Here is a 26235-nt window from a genome sequence, read left to right on the forward strand (position 1 = left end):
GCTTTGAGGATCTTATTAATGTAAAGTAACAGTCCTCACAGTTAAACCAATAGTTGACAGTGCTTGACTGAGAGGAAGAGAGCTGGATCATGTAATCCACTTTGTCGGATTTTAAGAATAGTTAAAAAAAATATTACAGTCACAACTACAAAACTAAAGGCATGGACATATTTCTCTAAGTCCTCTTGAAACCAAAACACTTACATTTGTCTATTTTAAAAGGTTATGGCTGTAGCGGCACTTTCAGGAGTTTAGTTCCTAACTGCATGGAACATCTAGAAATAACCTAGTCTAAACTCCACAGGTTTACATTCTTACTGCAGGTCCACGGCGAATGTTATTTTTTTTGTTCTAGCTGCAGTTTAGACTTTTTACCTTCTTATGATGGCTGCATTTGTCTTTTCAGGCTCGTTTTTCTGCCAGTGTAAAAGTAAGCAATCCCTTTTTAACAACGGCAGGAGTATCAGCAGAATTCACAAGTTCAGTCTAAACACATGAGCCCACAAAAGCAAATATCAAACAAGTGCTGTACAGCGTTTGTGTGCTTTTTGCCCTGATATTTATTTTAGAGCCTGAGGAAGTGTTTGAAATACTGTCCAGGCATTCTTTCTCTGTGGGGACCGTATGTACAGGAGAGATTAATGAGGCATTAGCTCCTTTGAATTGAATGCAATTTCACTTGAGAAATGTGGGTTTCTGCAGATTATTTAAAATTATATTTATAGTTTATTTGTGTCGTGTGGGAGAGGGAGTGGGAGTTTGTAGTTAGTGACTTATATCGAAGAACATGACCTGCTGTCATGAGGCGTCTTGCCTGTTTTTAACCTGAAAATAACTCACAGTTCTATGTGAACTTTTACATGTGTCCTATGAGTACCTCAGCTGAAACGTTATGAGGCCACACCCATCTTGGAGCACCCAGCACTTTTTCTTTTGACTGTTTTCTAACAGAGCCAGCATCAGAACCCAGTTACATCTAAAATTGCTGGCAGGGGGAGAATAAAGTCATACCTGCTCTGTGCTTTTAAGGCCACAAATTCCTGAGGATCAAAAAGGAAGCCTCTTGCATTTGAACAGCCTCATTCCTTTCCTGCCTCCCTTCCCTGAGCTTTCTTTCCATCGCCTGCTTCTATGGCCGTCTTAGCTCCTCGGCCGGTTTTGATGAAAGCTTTGAAGTGGCTTGCACCTGTTGTGTTCGAGTGTGTAAAGTCGGAGAGAGCTACCCTTCAACGTGCCGTTTGACCTCAGCACCGCAGTCGCTCCCAGGGGTTACTGGGACGTCACAGAGGGGGTCAAAAGGACGGCTCAGTGGTGGGCTTTGGTCAAACGACTTCCTGGGAGAGTCTAAACCCAAATACAACTCCTATAATAGTAATTTACCAGCACATAATATCCATAAGTAAGTAAGTTTGGGGGGGTTGTTCTGTAAAGTGTAGAATATATTTTGAAGCCCTGATGAAAAGCAGTCGTCCCACCATTCTCCTTTTCCCTAGAAGACACAAGGTCAAATGACTGTTGGTTATTGTTTTCTTTTCCCTTGAGTGTTTAAAGCTCCTCTAAATATCCCTCTCCATAAAACACATTGGAGGCCAGTGCAAAGCTGCTTCTAATTTGGTGTACTTTGAGTGAACTTTGACTATTTCCTCTGACTGGGCCTGCTGTATGCAAGCTATGCGCTCGGCACTCCTGCAGAGAAAAACCTGGAGGAAAAACACTTCCAGACTGGATGGAGTGTCAGCTGAGTGGAGGGAGAAGGAGAGGAGTGGAGAAGGAAAAGGAGGAGTAGGAGGAGGAGGACTGAATTCACTGACTGCTATTCCTATTAGGGTTAGGGTTAGGGTTCCTCTAATCCTCTTAGGCTATGCCCACCGCTGCACACCTAAATCACCACAGCTTTCTCCTTAACACAAACCAAATACACAAATACCCCAAAGAGCTTCAGGAAATGCTTCCCTTTCTCTTCTACCCCTCCTGGTTTTGTTCTCGTTCTCCACTCCTTCCTGTTTCTATAATTTGTCTAGTGTTGAATTGATTTTTTTTAAATTTAAATTTAAATTAAGCATCTAGATTTAAAGTGCACAATTCCCTGCATTATTTGCAGCAGGAACAGTTCTGTCCTAATTTCCTTTGTGGTATTGAGTTGAATTGCCTGTGTGCTGCGACAGACTTCGCTTCAGGTTCTTTACCATCTGCTGTGTGGTCGGGTGGACAATGTCATCGTGGATGTTACTGGTTTATAGAATGGGGAAACTGGATATGATGATGTTCTTATATATAGACAATCCTGCAGCTCTGCCGATTATTTCTACATTATTTTTGAGCTTGAACAGTGTAAGTGCTTGAGTGGTGCCTATAGACAGATGATGTCAAACATCATGAAAATAATCAAGCGTCAATGTCCTAAAGCTTCATTCAAATTCCAAAGAAAGACTAAAAGAGAAATCTCATTCACACCTTTAGTGGGGGTGATTTGTATTTCTATGCAGGTTTTGAGATCGCCTCCAGCGACATCTCATTCCACAGGCGATGCTCCCAGGATGATCCACCTCACTGTGTACAGTCTCCAGGGGCACGGTTTATTTCATAGACAGGAGGTTCTGAAAATTGAAAGTGAGAATTTTTCCCCGTGAATTTTGATGAGCTAAATCTTTAAAGGATTTATTATTTGTACCTCATTTAAATGCAGTTTAAATCACTATTTTTTATTTCGATGTGTAATGAAAAATGTTTGGCAAACCTGTTCAGTATAATCTGCAAATCTGCAACCAAGATCATGTGTGAACTCAGTTACATTGTTACTAAGGTTACAGAGGCGCAGCTTAAGATAAAAAAATATTGTAAATGTAAATCTGCATATTTCTCTTTGACTTTTTTAGTCTAAAAATAACTCTCTAGTCCTCCATTACATTTTTGTATAATTAGCCTCTTTGAGTTCATTGTTTCCATAGATGCATGAAGCCAGTTTGTGTGACAGTGAAGCTCATCTCACAACCAGTGACAGTCTGATGTCCCTGCAACAGTTCGTGCCAAATCAATAACTCAGAAGAAAAACTGAAACTGGAAGATGAAACGGTCACTTAGAACTTATAAGTTCATTGATAAAAAGAGTGACTCTTCAGGTCACTTTGCCTTGACCAACTATATTAACCGTATCTGTGTTCGTTCTATCTCTCAGGTATACCAACTTTCATTATTATTAATTATTATGTCTACTAACAAAAGAACAAAAATGAGACCCAGATCTAAGTAATCTTCAAACTTGGTCAGGCTTGCTGGAGTGTAGGCCATAAATCATGCCTCCGCACTGTTACTGGATAAGACAAAAACTAAACTAAAAAGCTGTTTTTTTTAATTTTAGGTATAGTTTTTGTCATACCGACGTGTGTTCGAGTGATGATTCCAGTAGCTTTGTTTAAATTAAGTTATTTGATGTTATAAAAATAAATGGACTTAAGTGTCATGATTGATAGCTGTGACTGACTCTCAATTGGCCTCATGGATGGGCTGTCGGGGACTTAGCTCCACCCCTGATAGCCATTGCAAAGACTGGCTGCAAATGAAAACACCGGCACAACATGGCCTCTCCCATATCCAGGATATTTTGGCTTCAATCCTGTACATTAGGAGACAGTAGAAACAGGTTCTCCATGTTCACATAAAGTCATATGTGTCATAAATCATCATCAAGTCATAAATTAAATTAAAATAAATTAAAGTCACACCAATCCCATGCAGAGACAGCTGTGTTTCTCTGAGCTCATCCCTCTCACTGACTGATACTTGACAAAAGACAGTATCAGTAGCTGTTGCGTATCAGTGCTGTTGTCAGTGGGCTCGGTCCCAGTGGACAGACCAATCAGTGGCGCTGTTTTCTTTAGACTTTCCCCTCATTCAGCCTGCAGCCTCCAGCAGGGAGTGTGCTTTCCTGTTTGACCCTTCTGCCAGGTTCAGCCAGAGGCTAAGGGTTCAGCCACACATTTTTCTCTGCCTGCTCTTAAGCAAGGACCCGCCATGCGCGCTTGTCTGTCACCAGCCTTTATTCCTATAATGGAGCTTTCTGTGTATGTTAACATGCAGCGAAGTCGACTCAAAGTGTAATCATGCAGAAAATGGAAAAAGGCTCCTCTGCACCTGATAGGGCCCATACACCACTATACAGGTACTCCGTGAAGACCTCCCTCCCAAACATACACACACTCCGAGGTATAATACGTCTATGTTTATGTGTCCCATCTGTTTGCCTTCCAGAGGCAGCCATGAGTTTCAAAACAGCACAGGGTTGAATTGTTGGCTCTGCCCCTCCTCAGTGTATAACAAATACTACAGAGGCATATCAGTTGCAAAATCATTTTCATGTAGATATATGCTTCAGGGTTCTACATAACATGGGGAAGGCAAATATACAGTTTTTGTGCTCCAGTAGTCATACATCCTCATCTTCATTTAACGTCCCTTGTTTCACTTATTATATGTTTTGATGTGGGAGGTTATATGATATTGCTTTTCTTTGTGGAAAAGGGAGAAGTGGATGAATGGAGCTTGTGAGGACAAGGAGCCATTTTTATTCTTTTCAAGCGACCATAACCACAGTGAACTGAGTGATTGTGAAATGAGACAATGGAAGCTTGTTGCAGTTAAACACAGCAATGTGAATAAAATGTGAGGTGGAAGATGGAAGATTATGATAATAATAAAAAATGAATAAAGCAAAGGTTACACAAAGGAGAAATGGTCAAAACTTTCAGGCAGGGTGCTCTAAAGCTGAGGTACCAACAAAGGAAGAGGAGTTTGCTTTGAGTGATATGACAATCGGCCAGGGCGACCAGAGGTGTATCTAGTTAAACATAAAAAGAAGAGACAAGGACGAGAATATTTATCTCTTAACCTGTGATCGGTTTTACAATAGGATAATTGTTTTTCCTTGTATGTCTTCATCAGAATGGCAATTGAATGCTATTGCAAATTAAATTTAAGAGTAACCTTCTTAGTATTTGTCACATCCATCTATCCATTAGCTGTACCTGCTTATCCTTGAGGGCTGTGGCAGAAATGGAGCCTGCTGATACTGGGCAAGAGGCATAGTACAACCATGGAAATGTTGCCAGTCAATCACAGTGTTGACGATGCCTGTGTAGTTTATACGGTTCTCCTGCAATGCTAAACAGCACCACAATGTGGGGCTTCCTTCTCTTTTGTTGAGCTATGGTTACAGGTTTAATTCACAAGTGCTTTGATGGAGACATCATCAGAAATTACGTCAAATTTCTTAATGGGAAACTTTAGACCTTGAAAGTGCAGGAACTAAAGTCAGATGTTGCATGACTGCAGGATACTATACATGACCTGAACCCAACTGTAGCATATTCAGACACTGGGATCCCCTCATATGAACCTGCTCTGACCAAGGTGGATCCCCCTTCTGAATTTACAAAAACTTACAGCAGAGCTCAAGCCTGACACTCCGGCTCTTTCCTGCATCCTTGTTTACCCAAACTTAGCAACACACCAAGGGTGATCCAACTACATTGCACCATGCTATACTGGAGTCCTCAGATGCTTTATGAACTGCCATTCATTTCCTTAAAAAAAACCCCGTAGCAAATGGTTTAAAGCACTCAGTTCACATGTTGAACACTGATCTGCCAGATTTTTTAGAAAAGTGTTTTTTCCAACTGAAAACAAAGAATTTGTCCTATGAGGCATCATTTTCTGCGTCCTTGCACCTGATTAACATATGCTGAGTGAATTTAGCAAGTTAGAGAGATCAGTGCCAAAGCAGGAACAAATTGAACGGATGGACAACAAATTTCTCTGGAAAGTCTAAATATTACTATCTTGCCTCAACAGCCATGGGGATACAGAACATAGGAGAGAATTTTATTGGGCCACTTGCTAATCTTGGTCAAATATTTCTCCAAGTGGATCGGTGTATGTGCACTGAGAGAAGCCACTATTCTGACTGCAGACAGCAGGTTTGTCAGTGAACAGGGGCTCAGGTCTGATGAGTGAGTTGTTAGTGCGTGTTATTACAGTCTCACCACTCACAAACAAATGCAGAAGAGCAAGTGAACAGGACACGAAATGTGTCTGTGTTGATGACAAGTGCACGACAAGGCGAAGGTCTGTCACCCAGATCTACTTTTACGAAAGCACAGGCCTCAGCATTTTATGATTCGGAGCCTTGAGATTGATGATTTGGTTAAGAGTTAAGTCTCAAGCTTTAATTTTGAGTTTTGAGTTTATTAAATTACACTAAACTAAATACCCCTCTTTAGAGGGCCACTTTGTGTCAGTGGGCTGCAAAGGAATGTCGACCAATGGCTGCCTGAATGGGATACTGTGAACTTGTGAACTTACAACCTTTTCACACTTGGGGTATAGTCAATAAGTGCCTGTTCCTGATGCTTTGGACGATTACTAAAATACTCCCCAGTATTTTAGTAATTGCGACCAGATTGACAAACCTGTTAAAGGAACAGGAAATATGAAGAGAGACTGGTCCTACAAAGGACTGATCTAAGCTCATGTTATACAGTAGACCTACCTTATGAACTAAGATCAAGACTTATAGAATTACGTAGGTGGACACTCTATTACCATTACCAAGGGACTTGGCTTAAAATAGCCACTTGTGACCTGTGACCTTCTGTTTTCACATAATCACTAAGGGCGGTCTGACAGTAGTAACGCCATAATGGCAACTGTTCTAAGTGAATGCTGTGTGTACATATAAAAACTTTAAAGGACTCATCGTATGCCCATTTTACCACAAGTTGTTATGGTTCCTTGGGGTCTGAATGAAATGTCTGTAACATAAATTTGTCAAAATAACACAAGGATCATTTAAAACAGCACCTTTTTACCCTGTCTAAAACAGCCCTCCTCAGATTGACCTGTTTTGAGTGCCCCGCCCCCCTCTCTCAACCCCCCCCCCCTCCCCTCCTCCCTCCTCACTAGATACAAGCGCCCAGATTTTTAGCTATCCATTACGTCTGTAGAAATATGGCTACTGGAGACGAAGATACAATCTTGCAACCATATCGTTTTGAACCGGTAGCTATAGCTTTTCCTCTATAGCTCCGGTGCTCGCAAGCCGGAGCTGACTCAAAAGCCCTGAGCTCGCAAGCTCCGGTGCTGACGAGCATAAATATGCCGATCGTCGAGGCGGAGACCCCCGGGTGTCGGCCCCGTCTCCCCTTGGAGAGGGCGTTAGCTCGCGAGCCGGGGAGTCGGGCCGTCTCGATCCCCGGAACCGGTGAGATGATGGTGGGGTGTGGTCCAAGGCCATGTAGCGAGACTATGACGTATTTTTGGGTCGTAATTCGACGCTATCTAGCGTATCGTTTCTGACATAGAGGAACCGCAACAAACCGCAAGAGTTTTTTTTTTTTTTTCACAGTTTTGCGGATGGTAGACATGCCAGATCCCCAAATTCACGTGAAGAAGCACTACAAAAGTGGAATATTCATAATATGTCCCCTTTAATAAATCAGTGTAAGTTGTCTACACAAATATGTCATAACGTTTTATTCTGTTTTGGGAAATGCAAATAAATATACACATTAAAGTTTGTTTCCTAACAGTCAAAGTGAGTACTTAAATTTCAGTTGGTAAAAAAACATTTGGAGGCATGTTAGGAGATGTTTCCTTGATGTGCTTGGATTAAATTATAAAATTTAGAACTTTTTACATAAGGCCTAGTTATATCCGTGCATAGATGCACCCCTTCTCTTTTCCTATTCAAGGGCTTTGGCTTAGATCCGAGACCCCTGGCTTTTCTCCAGTATGGTGTCTCTCCATACATCTGCTTTACATGCAAGCTGCTTCTTTCTTCACTCTGCCAACAACAGAGGGGAGGCATTTGGTGCATTTGGAGCAATGAGATGACAAATGTCTATCTCTCTCTCCTCTCTCGGAAAAAAGCTCACACTGCAGTTGTGGAGGAAATAACATGGCTGACTTCTCCTTCTCTTACGATGAACGCCACTTGAAATTCCGACCAGTAAACTTTTCTAAATCCTAACCCAGCACCATTACGTCAAGTTTATGCAAGTCTGCTTAAAGATTTTGCAGAACTTTTAAGTATTTGATGCTGTCACTGTTTCATAACCAGTCACTGTGACTTCTCCTTGGCTCCCAAACCTCTCCACAAACTCAGATAAGAGCGAAAATCGATAAATCATCTCATTGTAATTAACCTTGCTGGTCGTCTCGCTTTCTCATCCCTGTTCACAGAGGTAACATTTATCCTCAAGTCTACGGTAATGTATGGGCCGTAGACTTGTTAAAACTTCCCTCGAGGCACTGATGTAACCGAATGTAAAGCTGCAAATTCAACATGTGCAAAAAGTCACACAGGGAAAATTAGGCCGATTATTAGATTACACCTGCAGGTAATTCCATAGAAGGACGAGGGTCCAGTAATTATAAGAGCTTGTCCCCCACCATCAGTAATTGAGTTTACTATGATGAAGTACTGAAGAATGGAATCTAATTAGTAAAGACTGCTCTCCTTTTTCTATGTAAATTGTGTTGTGCTCATGAGGGCAGCACCTGCGTCTCAGCATAGCTTTAAAGTCTGGTACAGTTTCAACCTGTTCTGATCTACGACTCGCTAGCATGAATGTCGAAGTATTCTTAAAACTTTGGTGTCTGAAAACCAAAAATTACAAGTAAAGCTTCCACAAATACTACTTTTTAATTTATTCCTCAACTTCTTTTAGATGAGACTGGTTTTAACCAAATAAAATATGTTTTTGTCTGCATGGCTTTCCCCTCTTCTGCCATGTCTTTACCAAAGCGTTTGCTGGAGAGCCAATCATGGAAATCGATAGTTCGTCAAAGACAAATATTATGTTTACCATACTCAGCATCTTAAATATATATGTGTGTATTAAGTCATAAACTAAAGTATTACAAAGTAAAATGTTTACTTTAAGACATCACATTTTCAAATATCAAGGCAATCCATACATTATTTGCTTATATTCCCATCCATCCATCCATCCATCCATCATCTGTGTCAATTAAACCCTGGATAGGCAGCCTAGTTGCTTAGAGTTTTCCAACTCAAAAGTGTTGATTTGACCAACTGACTTACCAAACCACAGATTGTCATCATCCACAGAATGGCTGGTGGAAGCATGGATGATTCATCCCGCTTCAGAATGATGATGTGAACTCCGTCGGGAGAGTAGTAGGAAAATGTTGTTGTTTGTTCGTTGCTCACAACACAGTCAACCAAATGCCTCAAACCAGAAAGTCACTGAGTCAGAGTATTCAGGCCTGCAACATTTTGAGAAACCAATTCTCTTTTTGTGGCGAGGCAGGTTTTTTAAGTCATGTTTGCTTTGTCTTTTCTCAAGTTCCTGATGTCTAAATGAAACATTCACTCATTTGAAAACCAAGCCTCTTCATCTTCCTCTTCCTGCTTGCATTTCTTGCAGCCATTGAAACACAGAGCACCAGTTCTGAGGAGCTCGTCCCCAGCCCACCATCCCCGCTGCCCCCTCCCAGAGTCTACAAGCCTTGCTTCGTCTGCCAGGACAAGTCCTCTGGATACCACTATGGAGTCAGCGCTTGTGAGGGCTGCAAGGTAGTACTCCCATACCTCTTCGGATGAAATGGCACGCTGAGTTGTCTCTGTGATGCTCTTTCCGAGTGTTGTTTATTGAACACTTAAGTGTTTTTTCAAACTACTGCCTCTTTAGAAAGCAGTAAGTAAAATGTAGAGCTCTAGATTCCTTGTATTTTTTTTTTCATTCAAATTGGGGATTGTTTGCTGTGCTGGTAATCTGAAACTGATCTGATCATTAATATTTGACCCCTTCTGAACATTATATAAAGTAAATTTTTTATTTTTGAAAGAGTGGAAGACAATTATTAACCCATTGACTAAAAATGAATGTTTGTACACTTTTGTAAATATAGTCTGAAGACCATTGAAGATGAGTGTAAAAACACATATATCCACTTCATTTCCCAGGACTTAGGAGTTGCTTTCGAAAGGCATCATTGGTCCTTTTTTGGTCTTGTCTTTTGAAATCTGGCTCAGTAGTCTGCACAGGTTCCACACTGCAGAAAATCTTAAATGGCCTTTCTCTGTTGGCTTTCCATGTTCTTCCCATTCATGCGTGGGCTCTACTCAAAAGACATGCCAGTTAGCTGAACTGAACTCATTTGTGATGTTAGATTATTGTAGATATGACATTTCATTATATGAAAAAGAAAGGAAGTGGATCTTTAGTTCCTCACTTACTATTTTTAAGATCAACAATGAAGTTTTATGCTTAACCGATGCCTAAAAAAGGGGTGTGGAGGAATTTATAATATATGTCAAAAATAGCCATTAAGATATACAGTATATTGAGAGAACTGGATCTGCTGATGGTGAAAAAACTTTAAATTGGACCAAACAAGGAACCACTGTTCAATTGTAAAATGTCATTTTGCAAAACCGTCTTAAATACCTCAGGTTTATGTGTACTGGATATACAAAAACACATTATTAATTTATATTTTTGGCAAGTCATAAATTCATCAATACTGAATGCATCTGCAAAATGAAAACATACGTGTAGTAACTCCACATCATTAATAAACTGGTTTATGGTTGGGTTTAGACTCTCACAGCTTTTTGTTAATGTTTGGGAAAGATTGGCTCAATACAGAAAAAAGTCAACCGTGATTTCAGAGACAAGCAAGACATATTGTGTTGGCAATGTTCAAAAATGAGTTGTACAGTTGCACATGCAAGTCTTTTTGGTTAACCATTAAATATGAACCACAGACTAAATTCCATATACCCCACTTGTGTGTGGTCAGCCACAGAAGACCTGTAGAATTATGAGTAAAGTCAAACTGAGAAAACGTGTTGTTACTCAGGCTGCACTGCTCTCCTCAGCCTTGACAGCATATCTGCTCAGTCTCAGTCTGCCATCCCCAAGTGCTCCACTTTTAGAATTTCCTCCAAACATCTGCCCAGCCAGCATTTCTTCTGTCTTCTGTCTTTCCTTGAGCTCTTTCAGCAGCTGTTGCTAGGCAACCGCTTACACCTGTATGCACATACTGTATATATAAACAATATCGAGTAGGCCGTCAGCGAATAGGTTGCTGAGTATGGATTTGAAAGCACTACTGGAGCATTGCGTTTGAGTACTTTATATGTAAAACTGTGCTGAGCACTAAACAGTAAATATTGTATCTATGTCGTCAGAGGGAGTACTAATAGATTACATTTTTGGGAGAATACCACATGTACAGTAAACCTCACAGACATCCTGTATAATTCTTTCGGGTTTATGCATTTTTTTCCCCCATGTAGCCACGCTGCAGTGTGATGTCCTCTCTCCTCCCCACCTCTGTAATTGCAGCAGTGGTATGCCAGGAATCCTTTGGAGTTTTTGGCCCCAGAGGGAGGTGGTGATCAGTTCACTCACCACAGACTCTGGGTCAAACTAAGTTGTCTGGGGTCTCCCATGCGGTTTATGTGCCAATATAAGCCTCATCATAAAGGCCTGTTATGACCTCTGACCTCTCTGCTCTGGTGTGTGATTAAGCCCTCTTAATATTAAAACACTGGAATGTATCTGTAATGCTAAAAATAAACAGTGCAGTGTGTCCCCAGCAGCTTAGTTTATACAAATGAGTGAAACATCATCATCACATGACCGTGGGTCTGAGCACATGGAGCACAGATTATGATTCCCTAATGACAGGTGGTGAATGTAGTGCAATTTAAAGTCTAAGTGCTGCTGAGATTATGAACAATATGAGTTCCAATGGCCCTGATTTAAGCAGCAGATTATATATATATATATATATATATGTCTGTGTGTGTGTGTTTGTAAAATAACTTTTCTACTCTCTCCTCTCTCTCCCTGTATTGTATTCCGTCTCCATGGTGCATGCATTGTTGTGCGTAGTGTGCCGGGGAAAGCCCCATCTATTGGATAGATGCAGTCAAGCATACACTACAGCTGTAGCTTTTAGCCTTTTACTGCCCAGTGAATGAGCCAATTAGAGGCACAAATAGACTCAAAGACAGACAGGGAGTGAGAGTGTGTAAGTGTGTGTCTGTGTGGGGTGGTCACATGCGTGCACTTATCCTTCAGTATTATACGTTTCACGTTGCACAGATGGCCAGTCCCAGCTTTGTGAGGAATATCTCAACTACAAGTGTCCCTACATTTGTTGTTTTTCATAGGCTTCGAAATTCAAATAAATGGCAACAGGTTTCTTTTAAGTCCAGTGCCACAGTTCCCTCCCCCAGAAATGGCAGTATGGGAGATCAATACCAGTAAATATGTTTTCATTAATTAATCAAACTGTAACAATAATAGAAGACAAGCCATGAGTTAGAAAATACGCTTTACAAATATACTGAAATTTTAGCTTTACTTCTCTCTTCTATCTATGCAGTTCTTCAAATCTATGTTAACATCTGACTCTTGCTAATTCTTACTCTAGTACTTTTTTTTGTAAATTTATTTGCCACATTTTTTCTTCATTGATAGGAAAGAATATGTGTGATGGCATCATCATACAGCTGCTACAGGACATCATGTTTTACAATTGGTCAATAAAAATCAGTTAATGGGAGCCTTTCACAGACACATTGTACTTGTTTTCCATTTTGCACAGATATTAAAATTTTCTTTTACAGAATAACCAAAGCAGAAATGCTTGATACATTGTCGACTGACATGTTGGTCTAAGAAAGTTGTCCCTACTGTTTTGTCTGTTCTTATTGAAGTAAAATAAAACAATGAACTGTTTGTATTTTATATCCAAAAGGTTTAAGGTCAATTTAACATTGACCTCACTCTGACAGCAAAAATGTTTCCTGCAACGTAACTATTTGACAGGATCATACAGCCACAAGAAAGTAATTCTTGTCTTCCAATAGCTCATCAATAAATATAATGTTGTAATCTAATAAATAATTTTCAGTTTGTGAGGTCAATTCTTCATATTTAAGAAGCTGGACCAGCATGAGAGTAAACCTATGAATGGCAGTAAGCAGCATTTCAAGGTGTAAGTTGTGCTCTGATCAGAGTTTGATCACATTAATGCCTGAGTAGCTGTGTGATCCAGCAGCAGACTCCCTGTGTGGACAGGGCTGATTTGAATTGTTAAAAAATGGTGCAGGCATATGGGCGTCCAGAAGTACATGCATATGCAACAGATGAAAATTTTTATCTGCGTTGACCCCAAGTCAAGAATTCCTCCAAAGTCAAGACAGCCTTCACGTCCAGTCACCCCTGCACTTCCTGCCCGTCTGACAAGTTTGACAGCGTCCTTCTGAAAACCCCTCCAAATGTCACAGGTGCTGTGGGACCACTTTAAAGACGCCAGAAGGAATCTGATATAAATGCATGTTGCTGTGCTGATGTCTGCTCTCTTTGCTGTAACTAACACATGAAGGAGAAACGCTCAATATAAATAGTCTTCTAGACTCCATCCTGTTCAATTTAGCTTTCCAAGCATGAGGAAGTGCTGGCTCTCAGATTTCTGTCCGCTTGTAAAGCCTCGCATTTTGGCATCACTTAAATGTGTCTCTGCTAATCAAATACACCACAGTTCTCAGAGGAGAGGAAATTTAAAGGGTGAGTTCAGCCAGATTACAAAAACCTCAAATTCAATATTTTCCCGTTCAACTTCTCCAAGTATCCCCGTCTCCACAGAACACACTCTTTCAACAGATTTCACAGGGACTATTTCTTCACTTGGAAGTTGTTCTGATGAAAATACAGCAAGGCCTTTTGAATATGTGAAAGCCCCTTTTGGACATATATCTTGTTAAACATATGTACTGGCAACTTTACATTTGTTTACATGTCTCATACTGTATCTGAGACTCACAAGGAGTTTCCTGCCATTTCCCCCTATTTAACTGTTTTATCTCAAATGGAAAAAAGGTCTACCCCGTAAAGATGTGGGGTAGAGGCACCAGTTTGAATTATTTAGCTTAGTTTCTGAGAATTTATGGTTCTTAATCTTGGCTTGGCGAGAGTGTATAACTACTATTATACCCATGAGCCTCGGGGGCTGTTACTATCGAGAAGAAGCCCGTCAGAGCCACAGATCCGAGCGGAAGCGTATTGAAATCATAGCATTGAATTCGCCCAGATTGACCATGATAGTAAAAGTCAAATCATTTAACCTGTAGATCAATTGTATAACATTCACCTTTAACCCACAGCTAGCTGAACTCATGAGAGAATTGTGCTTGTGGTGATTAAGTGTTTCTTGACAAAATGAAACCACGGAGTTGCAGCCTATGTGACATGCTGTAACATTTAAGTCCCTTTAAAAAAAATGTGATTTCTTCAAATGAAGCTGTTAATGTTATGCAGTGATGATTCAGCCAGTGAGGATTTCATGATAATACAGGGTGTAGAAGTAGTGAAGCACTGTCTCAAGCAATTGGACAGCAGCATGACTACTGTCCAATTTAAAAGGCTGAATGTGGTCATAAAACGCTTCCCTCCGTCCCTGAGCAACGAAGGATCAAAATCGTGTTTCCTTCTCTTTATTATTGTGTAGATTAAATAAAGAAGATAATTGCCATTTTGCCCATTTTAAACTCAATAATCCACAGCAGCAAAAATGTGTGTTTTTTAGAATTTTTTAATTAAAATATCTATAATTCTCTATAGATTATGGATACTGAATTGATTGAACAGTTTAGGAAAAAACACACCTGAGAAGATAAACTTTATTCACTTTTTGTCAAGACAAAAACTAAACCATTAAGTTGTTGTTTTGAGGCAAAGATCAGAACAAAGGTATAAACCATTTCTATGATTTAAGTGGGCCATGGTGAGGGAGGAAACTAAGAACCCAGGGAGTTCTGGAAGGAATAAGATCATCTGTTGTGATGTGACAAACAGTGAACTTTTCGGGCAGCGTCTAGGTGTAATGCTTCTCATCAGCAGGGACAGAAGGACTGATCAGAATTAGGGGCAAGGATAAATTCAGCTCCACCGTTTATTCAGCCTGACTCTGGGTTGAATGTTCTCTTTTTAGCACGACTATGACCCGGAGCACAGAGCCAAGACAAGGCTGGAGAGGCTTCAGGACAAGTCTCTAACTGTCCTTGAGTGGCTCAGCCAAAGCAGAGACTTAAACCCTGAACAACATCTGTAGAGAGGGCTGCAAATGTCACTTCACGGACACTTCCTGTCCCGTGTGACGGATCTTTTGAGGATCTGCCAGGAAGAATGAGATAAACTTTCTAAAATCAGGTGTGAAAACCCTGCACAGATTTTACTAGAAGACTTGAAGCTGTAACTGCTTCTAAAAGGCGTTCCATATAGTACTGAATTAAGAGTCTCCATAATATTGAGATATTTCAGTTTCTGATTCAGAATGGATTTGCAAAGATTTGTTTTAATTAATTTACAACTCTTTTACACAATTCAAAAAATACACACGTGACTCTTTGCAGCTATTCAATAATCTGAATTTTTTTTATAGATGTTCAACTTTTATCGATGACTATATGGATGAATGAATGATCTCCAGCGGAACACTTTTCATTCAGAAGTAAGCAGATATTAATAAGTTCCCAGGCCAAAGTCTAGTGATTCTATGTGCAAAATCTGAATTCAAGAATCAAGATTCAAGATTCAAGATTCAAGAGTTTTATTATCAAATGCACAGAGATAACAATTAAGCAGTCGCTGGCAATGAAATGCTTGAGTCACAGGCTCTCTTCTAAAAATGCTCAAGAATTAAAAAAACAAAACAAAATTTGAATAAAATATTGTAAAATAGAATATCAACAATTTAAAATATGAAATAAAATATATATCTAAATATATATATAGCTGAAGAAAGAAAAGAACAGTAGTGCAATTTTGTGCAATAGTGCAAATATGACACTTTAGTGGAGTTATTGCAGTTCAGAGGAGTTTAAAAGTCTTAAGGCCTGGGGGATGAAACTGTCTCTGAGCCTGGTGGTGCGGTCCCGGATGCTGCGGTACCGTCGGCCAGACGGCAGCAGGCAAAAATGTTTATGGCTGGGGTGAAAGGGGTCTTTAATAATCCGGCTGCTCTTCTTCCTGCACCGCTGGGTGTAGAGGTCCTCTATTGATGGTAGCGCTGTCCTGGTGATGTGCTGGGCAGACTTCACCACCCTCTGTAAAGCCTTACGGTTCAGGGCGGTGCAGCTGCCATACCAGGCGGTGATGCAGCCAGTCAGGATGCTCTCTATGGTGCACCTGTAGAAGTTGCAGAGAATCCTGGAGTCCATGTGGAGCTTCCGCAGCCTGCGGAGGAAGAAGAGCCGCTGTCTGGCCGTCTTCCTGATGGAGTCTGTGTGATGGGTCCAGGTCAGGTCATCAGTGATGTGGACCCCGAGGAACTTGAAGCTGCTGACTCACTCTACCGTGGTCACGTTGATGGAGAGGGGGGCGTGTTCTTCTCCTCGTCTTTTCCTGTAGTCCACGATCAGCTCCTTTGTTTTGCCAACGTTGAGATGGAGGTTTTTGACAGGCCAGTGGTGTCATCATCAAACTTGACGATGGTGTTGGAGCTGTGGGAGGCCACGCAGTCATCATCAAACTTGACGAGGGTGTTGGAGCTGTGGGAGGCCACGCAGTCATGCGTGAACACGGAGTACAGGAGAGAGGATTGAGCACGCAGCCCCTTGAATTCTCAAAGTGATGAGAAAAGCTTGAGTGGTGTGTGACATATCTTTTCACACATCATGTGCCAAATATTGTGTAGGCATTGTGGCCTTGTCCTTAGGGGTCATGACAGGTATGAATAAAGATGAGCACATGTCAGAATGAAAAATGCAATCACTTTTACAGATGAAGCAATGTTATGTATTCCATATCTGACAAAGGCTGATTCAGAGTGTAATTGGTCAGTGCAGCAGCCCTACAGGATCAACGTCTGTATCAAGGTGGAGACGCAAACAAATATCCCTAAACCTGGACAAACAAAACGAGAACTGCTGTGTCTGTATAACTAGTATCCAGAGAGTTTTTTTTTTTTCAGTGGCTTACTTTCCCTTTTTTAGCATTAATGCAGAACAATTTAGAAAATTACATCATAGTTTTGTTTTGCATAAGCCCTGAAATGTCCAGAAAGAAAGACGGCTTGAATCTGTGCGCGTGTCGTCGGCGCTGACAGGCCTTTGGGGATGAAGACAAAACTTTGAGCCTGTGAGCCCTCCTCCCTCGCCCCCTGTTACGTGTTGGATCCTGAGATGTTGACACAGTGGGATTAGTTTGATGGAACTGGTTTGACAAGCGGGAGACCGTAACCTCTGTGAATAAAACACAGTTCAGAATCCACACAGTGGCAAAGAAACACTTCTCTCTCTGAACCCCCAGCCCTCGCTGCTCTCTCCCTTTTCCACCTCACGCCCACATGCAGAGATTGAATAAAGGAATAAATTCACCTGCATTCAGCTACAAATCTTCGTTTCTCACCGAGGCAGAATTGAGAGATTTCAGAAAGACTTAATTCATTATTCACACGACCAACCAGATGCCTTGCATTTAAATAATGTACAGTGCCTTGCATAAGTATTCACCCCCCTTGGACTTTTTCCCATTATGTACTGTCACTAACTGGAATTCAAATAGACTTAAATTAACTTTTTCCCGTTTGATCAACAAAACATGCATAGTACTTTGGAGGTTCAAAATAAATTTGATTGTGACACAAACAATAATGAGAACAAAAAAGTTGACATCTGTTGGGTGCTTAAGTAAGTATTCACCCCCCTGTGTCAATACTTGGTAGAACCCCCTTTCGCTGCAGTTACAGCTGCAAGTCTTTTTGGGTATGTCTCTACCAGCTTTGCACATCTAGAGATGGAAAGGTTTGTCCATTCTTCTTGGCAAAAAAGATGAAGCTCAGTCAGATTGGATGGAGACCGTCTGTTAACCGCAATCTTCAAGTCTTGCCATAGATTCTCTATTGGATTGAGGTCTGGGCTTTGACTGGGCCATTTTAAGACATTAACATTCTTTAATCCAAACCATTCCTTTGTAGCTCTGGCTGTATGTTTAGGGTCATTGTCCTGCTGGAAGATGAACCTCTGCCCCAGTCTCAAGTCTTTTGCAAACTGCACCAGATTTTCTTCAAGGATTTCCCTGTATTTGGCTCCATCCATCTTTCCCTCTATTCTGACCAGTTTCCCTGTACCTGCTGAAGAGAAGCATCCCCACAGCATGATGCTACCAGCACCATGTTTCACTGTTGGGATGGTGTGCTCAGGGTGATGGGCAGTGTTGGGTTTTCGCCACACATAGCGTTTTGCATTGAGGCCAAAAAGTTCAATTTTGGTCTCATCTGACCAGAGCACCTTCTTCCACATGTTTGCTGTGTCTCCCACATGGCTTCTGGCAAACTCCAAACGGGATTTTTTATGGATCCCTTTCAACAATGGCTTTCTTCTTGCCACTACCCCATAAAGGCCAGATTTGTGGAGTAGACGCCTAATAGTTTTCCTGTGGACAGATTCTCCCACCTCAGCTGTGGATCTCTGCAACTCCTCCAGAGTAACCATGGGCCTCCTGGTTGCTTCTCTGATAATTTTCTCCTTTTCCGACTCTTCAGTTTGGGTGGACGGCCTCCTCTTGGTAGGTTTGTGGTTGTGCCATATTCTTTCCATTTTCTTATGATGGATTTTATGGTGCTCAGAGAGATGTTCAAAGCTCTGGATATTTTTTTATAACCTAACCCTGCTTCATATTTCTCCACAACTTTATCTCTGACCTGTTTGGTGAGCTCCTTGGTCTTCATGATGCTGTTTGTTCAGAAATGATCTATAACAAACTCTCAGTCCTTCACAGAACAGGTATATTTATACTGAGATTAAATTGCAGACATGTGGACCCTATTTACTAAGTATGTGACTTGCAAATATGACTTGTGAAGGCAATTGGTCGCACCAGATTGTTTTTAGGGGTTTCACAGTAAAGGGGGTGAATACATATGCACTCAACACTTTTCAGATTTTTATTTGTAAATAATTGTGAATTCCATGTAATATTTCCCCCCACTTCCAAATGATGCACTATTTTGTGTTGGTCCATTACATAAACTCACGATGAAATAAACTTTAATCTGTGGTTATACCATGACAAAATGTAGAAAAGTCCAAAGGGGGTGAATACTTATGCAAGGCACTGTATGTAGAAAATTAAAGCAGGTTCCACCTTCCACACAGAAAAACAACTTGTGAGTATTTAACAAGGTTTACGTATAAATCCAGCACTTTGTATAAAAGTGCTAAATAACTGCAGTGTATTTACTGCTATTTACAACAATGTAATCCACTGCACAATGTGTTTTTTTTAGATGACAATCATAGCTCACAACATCCTGTTTCAGATACAGGTAGTCACGGTTTCTTAGTGACTCACATATTTATGTAGACATTTTTAAAGCACTCAGACACACATGCTGTACCTGAGTCAAAGCTGTTAAACACTAAATAAGTGTTTTTTAAATGATTCAGCATTCAAAGAGAGAAATATAATGTTTTATCCAGTTCTGTATCCCAACCTGCAGAAAATCCCATAATACTCAATGGGTGCGATGTTAATATGGATGGTACAGCAGAGAATAAGACAGAATATGTTAAAATTACCTTTTAATGTTGGGATCATGTCAGGTCTAACAACCACATAAATCTAGAGATCAGATGTAAGGATAGCCTCTAAAATCAGGATGATTATTCTTTTGTTTTAGTTATCAACTTGTTTCTTTACTAGAACCATTGTTCAACCTTACAGTGAGTGCCCACCTATCCTAGCAGACCACTTCAAGCAGATCTGATTATGTGTGGGGGCAGAAGCCTTAAAATGTGGTAAATGCAGCAACAGGGAATGAAAAAAACACAATCCTGTAAGGAATAAGTTTCAGGAAAATTGTGGGTAATATGGTGGTTGCAGGTGCTGGGGTTTGTAGGTGCAGGTAGAAGACTCACCATTTCTAAAACTTTAAACTTCTAACTTAACTTGTTCTTTAAATAACATTTCCCTTTTGTTTTTCTGAGTGTGAATGAAGTCAATACAGTGATGAAGGTTTACTCTCTGTTGGAAGCACCACTCACAGCATGGAAGCCCCTGTACAGTCAGATACCCTGCTGACTAACAGATAAACACATAAACAGGAGTAAAAATAAAACTTCCTTTGTGTAACAATGAATTATGCAGGAGTTAAAATATGGTAACAAGATAAAATATGCATTTTTTCAGCTTTTGTGAGTACGGAGATTTGGGGATTCATCAACATAATAATTTCGACACAAATGACCCTGCGATGGATACAAATCATATGAAGGTTTGAGGAGTAATACTTTCAACAAAACTTGGTTTTAGTAGCCAGTTCCTTCCTCCCCACATTGATAAAGCAAGATGGTTTCAAAACCTCAGAGAGAGCCACATGTGAGGGATCCCTCTCCACTAATAATGCTGTAGATTCATGCTGTACAACATCAGGAGAATATGCACCTTCTCACTCAGAAGGTGGTGCAGGTTCTTGTCCAGGTTCTGGTCATCTCACGCCTAGACTACTGTAACTCCCTCCTGGCAGGTCTACCTGCTACTGCCATCCGACCTTTGCAGCTCATCCAGAATGCAGCAGCTCGACTGGTTTTTACCCAACCTAAATTTACTCACCCCACTCTGCTCCTCTGCTTCCTTCACTGGCTACCAGTGGCTACCCGCATCCTGTTAGAATCACTAGTTCTTGTGTACCATGCTGTGAACGGATCAGGTCCAGTCTACATCCAGGCCCTGGTCAAACGTTACACCCCAGCACGCTCATTCTGCTCTGCTTAGGCTAATCGGCTCGTGGCTCCCTCACTGCAAGCTAAACACTCATAAAAATCACGACTGTTTGCTGTCCTGGCTCCTAAATGGTGGAATGAGCTCCCCATCGACATCCGGACATCTGAAAGTTTATACATCTTCCGCCGAAAACTCAAAACACAGACTATACCTTGAATAAAAAAAATAAAAAAATATATATACTAACAACTTTTTTGAAACTAACACTTTAGTAGCACTTAAATGACACTTACTTATAGCACTTTGTAATTTTGTTTTATTTTGAAGAAATTGTACTTTCTTGATTCTTGTCGTCCTGGGTCTTTATCCTCGGCATTGAATGCACTTATGGTAAGTCGCTTTGGATAAAAGCGCCAGCTAAATGAAATGTAATGTAATAATATAAGAGATCTCCAACTCTGTGTATTTCTCCATTGCTGCATTGTGTAGTTTGGAAAAAATTAACATGTGCACCAACCCAAAGGTAGGAGACAATGGATCCTTTTCTGCACATTTAGCTGGACTTGCTTTGTGTTGGCTATCCTGTCCACAGTTTAATATTATTCAGCTGTGTGTGTGGTAAAGGGGCCACTTCTCAGCACCCATTAAATGTTTAGCAACACCTATCTGAGAGGACAGGAAGGGTGAAGGAAGGTTTGGCCGATTTGATATTTGCTGTGTTTTCCAGGATGCTACTGTGACATCTAATTGCAATGAATATCATATATATTACCTTTAACAGACCTACATGCAGTGCCATCCACCCTGCTCCTACCTCCATCCATAGCAGTGCTCGGGCCTGCAGCACCCTCCTCACATCTCATAATCCTTCTCCCCCCGGGTGCTTTTCATATCTTTATTTACTCCCTGCTGTCCACTGCTGTTGCAGGACGCCGGTTATGAAGAGTCAAGTTGAGCTGACTAGAGAAATAAAGAGGGGAAAAGGGACATGGATTTGCTGGGGCCATTCTCTCGGTGCGTTCTGCCTGTCACCATAATCTATACAGCTCCCCTCGGTGCGAACACTCACTCTCATAATGTGATTTGTCAACGTTGTACAACATAAAAGAAGTGCAAGGCGCTAATAGAGAGAGAAAAATCAGACAGAGAGGGTCAACACTGCAGAAGTATGACATGAAATAGATATGATTGTTATGCCATCGCATTCTTGTGCTCTCCCTGCAGTGCAATTTGCTGCTCAACTGCTTAAACTGCTTTGTGTCTTTTTACAGTCATTAGTAGATGGCCAGTTGAAAGTCTTGAATTTTGTGCATGTTATATATGCGGCAGTGGCTGAGGAGTAGAGCGGTCGTCCTTCAACCAGAAGGGCGGCAGTTCGATCCCAGTCTTCCCCATCTGCAATGCCGCAGTGTCCTTGGGAAAAACCAAAAGTGCTGTTCATAGATGCACTGTAAAGTGCTGTGAGTGGTCATCAAGACTAGAAAAGCAACTTTATAAATTTACAAACAATTAGTTATGTTTCACCTGGAGTGTGACTGTGACTGAGAGCTCAGGTTGTTTATGTGTGAAGTAGGTAGGACTATGAAGGGGAGGTGGTGGCTTAGGAGGTCGATTCGTGGCTCCTCCAATCCTCAGACTGAGTTGTCCTTGGGCAAGACACTAAGTCCCTGTGTGTGAATGATGGGCGATAAAAAGTGCTGCGTATAAAAGTGCTGTATGAATGCGTAAATAGGTTAATGTGATTTGTATCGCAAAAAATGCTTTGAGTGGTCAGTAAGACTAGGAAAGTGCTATATAAATGCAGTCCATTGACAGTTTACCATACTTTCCCGGGCGACAGGTTAGCCGTTATACTCTCGTTCAAATTGTCAGTTGTTTGACAACTTCTGGTTTTCCGTTTAGAACTTGGAAGGAGTAAAGTGCTGCACCAATAGCCTTCCATTGGCGACAGGGTGTTTAAGAAATACATTTGAACTCACCTGAGCTAATGGAGACTGGTCTAGGTCTAACTTATTTTTAGTTTGGTTAGTGTTTACTTTGAGTTGACTCCAAATGAGTTGGTGTGGCTACAACTGGTCAAAGCAGATGCCCCCACACTCCCTGAGTCTGGCTATGTTGGTGGTTTCTTCCTGTTGAAAGGCAGTGGTAGGTTTATATATAATATTATTGAATTTGTGTTAATATGCTACTAATAGAAAAATCGATTGGTCATAAACCAATCGGTTTTTCTTCCCTGCAACCAATCGACTGGTTGAGGATTAGCCGCGATTCTAGTTAATCAAGATCTTCTTTGGTTGACAGCAGAAATAGGAGGAACAGTCTTAAGTGTACTCCCATGTGGTGCAGTGGAGGGGTACTAGTTAAAGGAATACATCCGTTCTGCTATTTGTCAGACGAATTAGCAGTTACCTGCTCAAACAGGTATCCTAAATATGAATGATGGTCCTTTAGTGCTTCGGGTTGATGTGCAAGTTTGTCATTAGAGAGACGCTGTGGATATTATTAGGTTCCTTGTTGATTTGGCAAAAAAGGTGAAAAAGATGGACACAATTTTTTTATCAATAATGGGGAAAAATATAGTCACAGCATTGATCAGGATTTATTGCATTGTTTAAATTATCGTTGTTTTATCAGCTACCTTAACACCAGATGCATTTCCAAACGAATCTTAAGGTCAATGAGATGTGAAAACCATATGACCATCAACAACATATGTTTGCGTCGTGTTGAGATAGAAAATGAGCTCTGTTAACGTGTATTCAGAGTTAAATCAGTTAGCCTGATGCAGCATAGTGCTGTCTGACTGACTCCCACTCTGACCTAGATTTCACTGGTGTACTAACACGACCTCATCCTTCCCTCTTTAACAATTTTTCTACTGTATATGGCAGTGTTGTGTCAGCCCTTCTCCTTACATGTTTAGAATCGTATTTTAAGCTACACCATTCCTCTTAGCCCTCAGGTTGGAGCTTGTCATACAGCTTTAACTGTAACACACGCCTGTTAAATACTCCAGCCCCAGCTCCACCCAGCTTTTATCTTATAGGTCCAGTGAGTAAGATTAAGAAGAAAGGGAACTATTGGGAGAAATTGAATATAAAAAAACCCTGGTGATGTATTCACTGGTGTGTTTTCATGTAAGAATTTTAAGAATTGTTTTTTTCTTTATCCTAGAATTGACCCGTGTTATTTAAATACTTTATAATAACATCGGGAGCAGGTCCTCTCTACAGAGGCAGCCATGTTTTTTACAGTCATCCAAACTGGACAAACTAAAAATCTTTTGCGTTTTTATGATAACTGAAGGCTACCAAAGGTTCTCTTTCATATTTGGAAGGGAAGGGTGAGGTGAGGGGTATTCAGCTGCAACATGCAACTTCACCACTAGAAGTCACTAAATCCTACACACTGACACTTTAACTTTAGGAAGTGCACAACTAGGTGGGGCTGTGGTCCGGCCTGCCCTCTCCCCTGTGTCGCGCAGATGATTTAAAATAGCATGAAAGTGGAACACTAATGTGCTATTGGTAGAACTGCAAGGCTTGTATTCAAAAGCGAAATTAGTCGTGTCCCCATTAACTTCACATACAATTTTCACATTTTTGAAACACCTGGATTTCAATTGGCTATCATAACCTGGCTGATATCAAATCAATGACTGATCATTGGTTAAATCAGGTCATGTAAAAGTTACTCACAGGTGAATAATCCGTTTAGGAGCTAATTTTAAAATCTCAAAAGGGGGCCATTCACATTACACATTTGGGGTTGATTTTCAGTTTGTATTGTTGCATTATTATGCAAATTTTACTTTAGTTTAGTTACCTTGGTCGTTATATCAACATTATTCTAAATATGCAAAATTATTCATTTGTATTTTCTGAACATATTTTGAATTATGAATGAGATTCTGAGGTGCCCTGAGTTTGATCAGGATGACTTTAGTGGCTACTTCCATTGTTGTAGAGTGAACATGGAGTATCTGCTACATATGTTTTTGCAACGGACTGTAGCCCCTTTGTGGATGAGTTTGTAAATTCAGCAGAGCCGGGGTCTTATAGTGCTGAATAAGTAGCATCGAAGCTTCCGCCATCTTGTTCTATCCAGCTCTCTGATTTCAAATCTGAGCCCTGTCAAGATAGTTTGCAGTCTGGTAGTGACCATCTGCAAATGTCCGTAAGCTGAAATGAAATGAACTGGCACTGGTCACAATATCACTGTGCCCAGAACTTTAATGTTGCACTAATCAATATTTTTTTCATTTGAACAAATGTCTACATGCTGTGAAATGAAAAGGATTTCTCACAGTGACAAAGTCATTTAGACAGTTTCAGCTCACTGGTAGTTTTCTGGCTTGTAGCTTTGTTGCTGTGGTTCAGCTACACCACTCTTGTGTGCATTGTCTTCGGCAACAGCACTGATACATTCCCAGCACACTACCTGATCAGGACCAAACAGCTAGTTAGCAACTTAAGAGCAAGAGCTTTGTGAAAAACAACTTGTTGTCTAATTCTAATTTGTGCCTTATTACAACTCAAAGCTCTGAATTTATTGATAATGAATTGTAACCCTAGAACTAAAGGAGATAAGGTTTAAATCACCTCAGTGGATGTGGAGGAACCCGAACTGGGTACAATATATTATGATGATACACACACTTGAATGTAGCTCAAACTGACGTGGGCCTGTGTAACTAACCTTTCAGAATTTCCAGACATTAGGCCAACCGTATCCTAAACAGCTGAATAAGTTGAAACCTTAGAAAAAGATCCACATCTACTGACACACAATAAAGCGACACAGTAGTGTTTCTAGTGTTTGCCTTGCCTGTGCTTGATGGGACAGGTCAGCAACAGGTCTGCCTGTGTGGGGTGTGTGTTAATGTGCAAGTGAGCAGGACGGAGGCCTCCCACTGGAGAGAGAGAGAGAGAGAGCTCAAACATGGCTTCTGAGTGCTGTGGGGGCCCCTGGCAGGTCTGGGGCAGAAAGATGAGCGCTGAATGGCGAGCGGCAACCTGAAGAATAGGGCCACAGTGGGGCGTCTGGGGAAGACTGGGTGATCTGAAACCTCCTCATTCTCTCCTCTGTTATCTTTTCATGCCTCTCGTTTGGTCTCCAGTTTTGTGTCTCTGCAGCTATTCAGAGCTGCTTGGGTGAGTCACACAGCTCCTCTGTTCGGGCCTCTTACCAGCTATTTTCTTCCTCCTCCTCTCCATGACCTCTTTTTTTTGCCCTCCTCTTTCTACTTCCCCTTATCTTACCTTTCAGTCTCCACTGTATCTCCTGGTCCATCTGTGCACTTCAGATGTTCAGATGGACAGATAGGCACTGATTGAGTGTCGGGGCTGGTCTGAGAGAGAAGGAGAAACATCAGAGAAGAGCGGGGGGGGTCTGAGAGAGCTGCGTCTTGATTTCCATGTTGTAACTGTTTGTGCCTTATCAGTTGAGGTTTCACATTTGCCACGTTAACAAT

At 41.0% G+C, this 26235-nt stretch overlaps 1 protein-coding gene across 3 annotated transcripts in view; it reads left to right on the forward strand.

Annotated features, from left to right (window-relative positions):
* The window catches only part of LOC133972829 (retinoic acid receptor beta-like), a 134171-nt gene that overhangs the window by 61768 nt on the left and 46168 nt on the right, over positions 1–26235 (forward strand). For 2 of the 3 annotated variants that reach the window (XM_062410405.1, XM_062410406.1), the window contains exon 2: positions 9447–9595. In XM_062410405.1, coding sequence (XP_062266389.1) covers positions 9447–9595 — 149 coding nt within the window. Of the gene's footprint in view, positions 1–5969; positions 5973–9446; positions 9596–26235 lie in introns of all 3 variants that reach the window. The other variant, XM_062410407.1, reaches the window with a different exon arrangement.

The sequence above is a fragment of the Platichthys flesus genome, chromosome 17 (assembly GCF_949316205.1).
Source record: "Platichthys flesus chromosome 17, fPlaFle2.1, whole genome shotgun sequence".
Classification (NCBI taxonomy): domain Eukaryota; kingdom Metazoa; phylum Chordata; class Actinopteri; order Pleuronectiformes; family Pleuronectidae; genus Platichthys; species Platichthys flesus.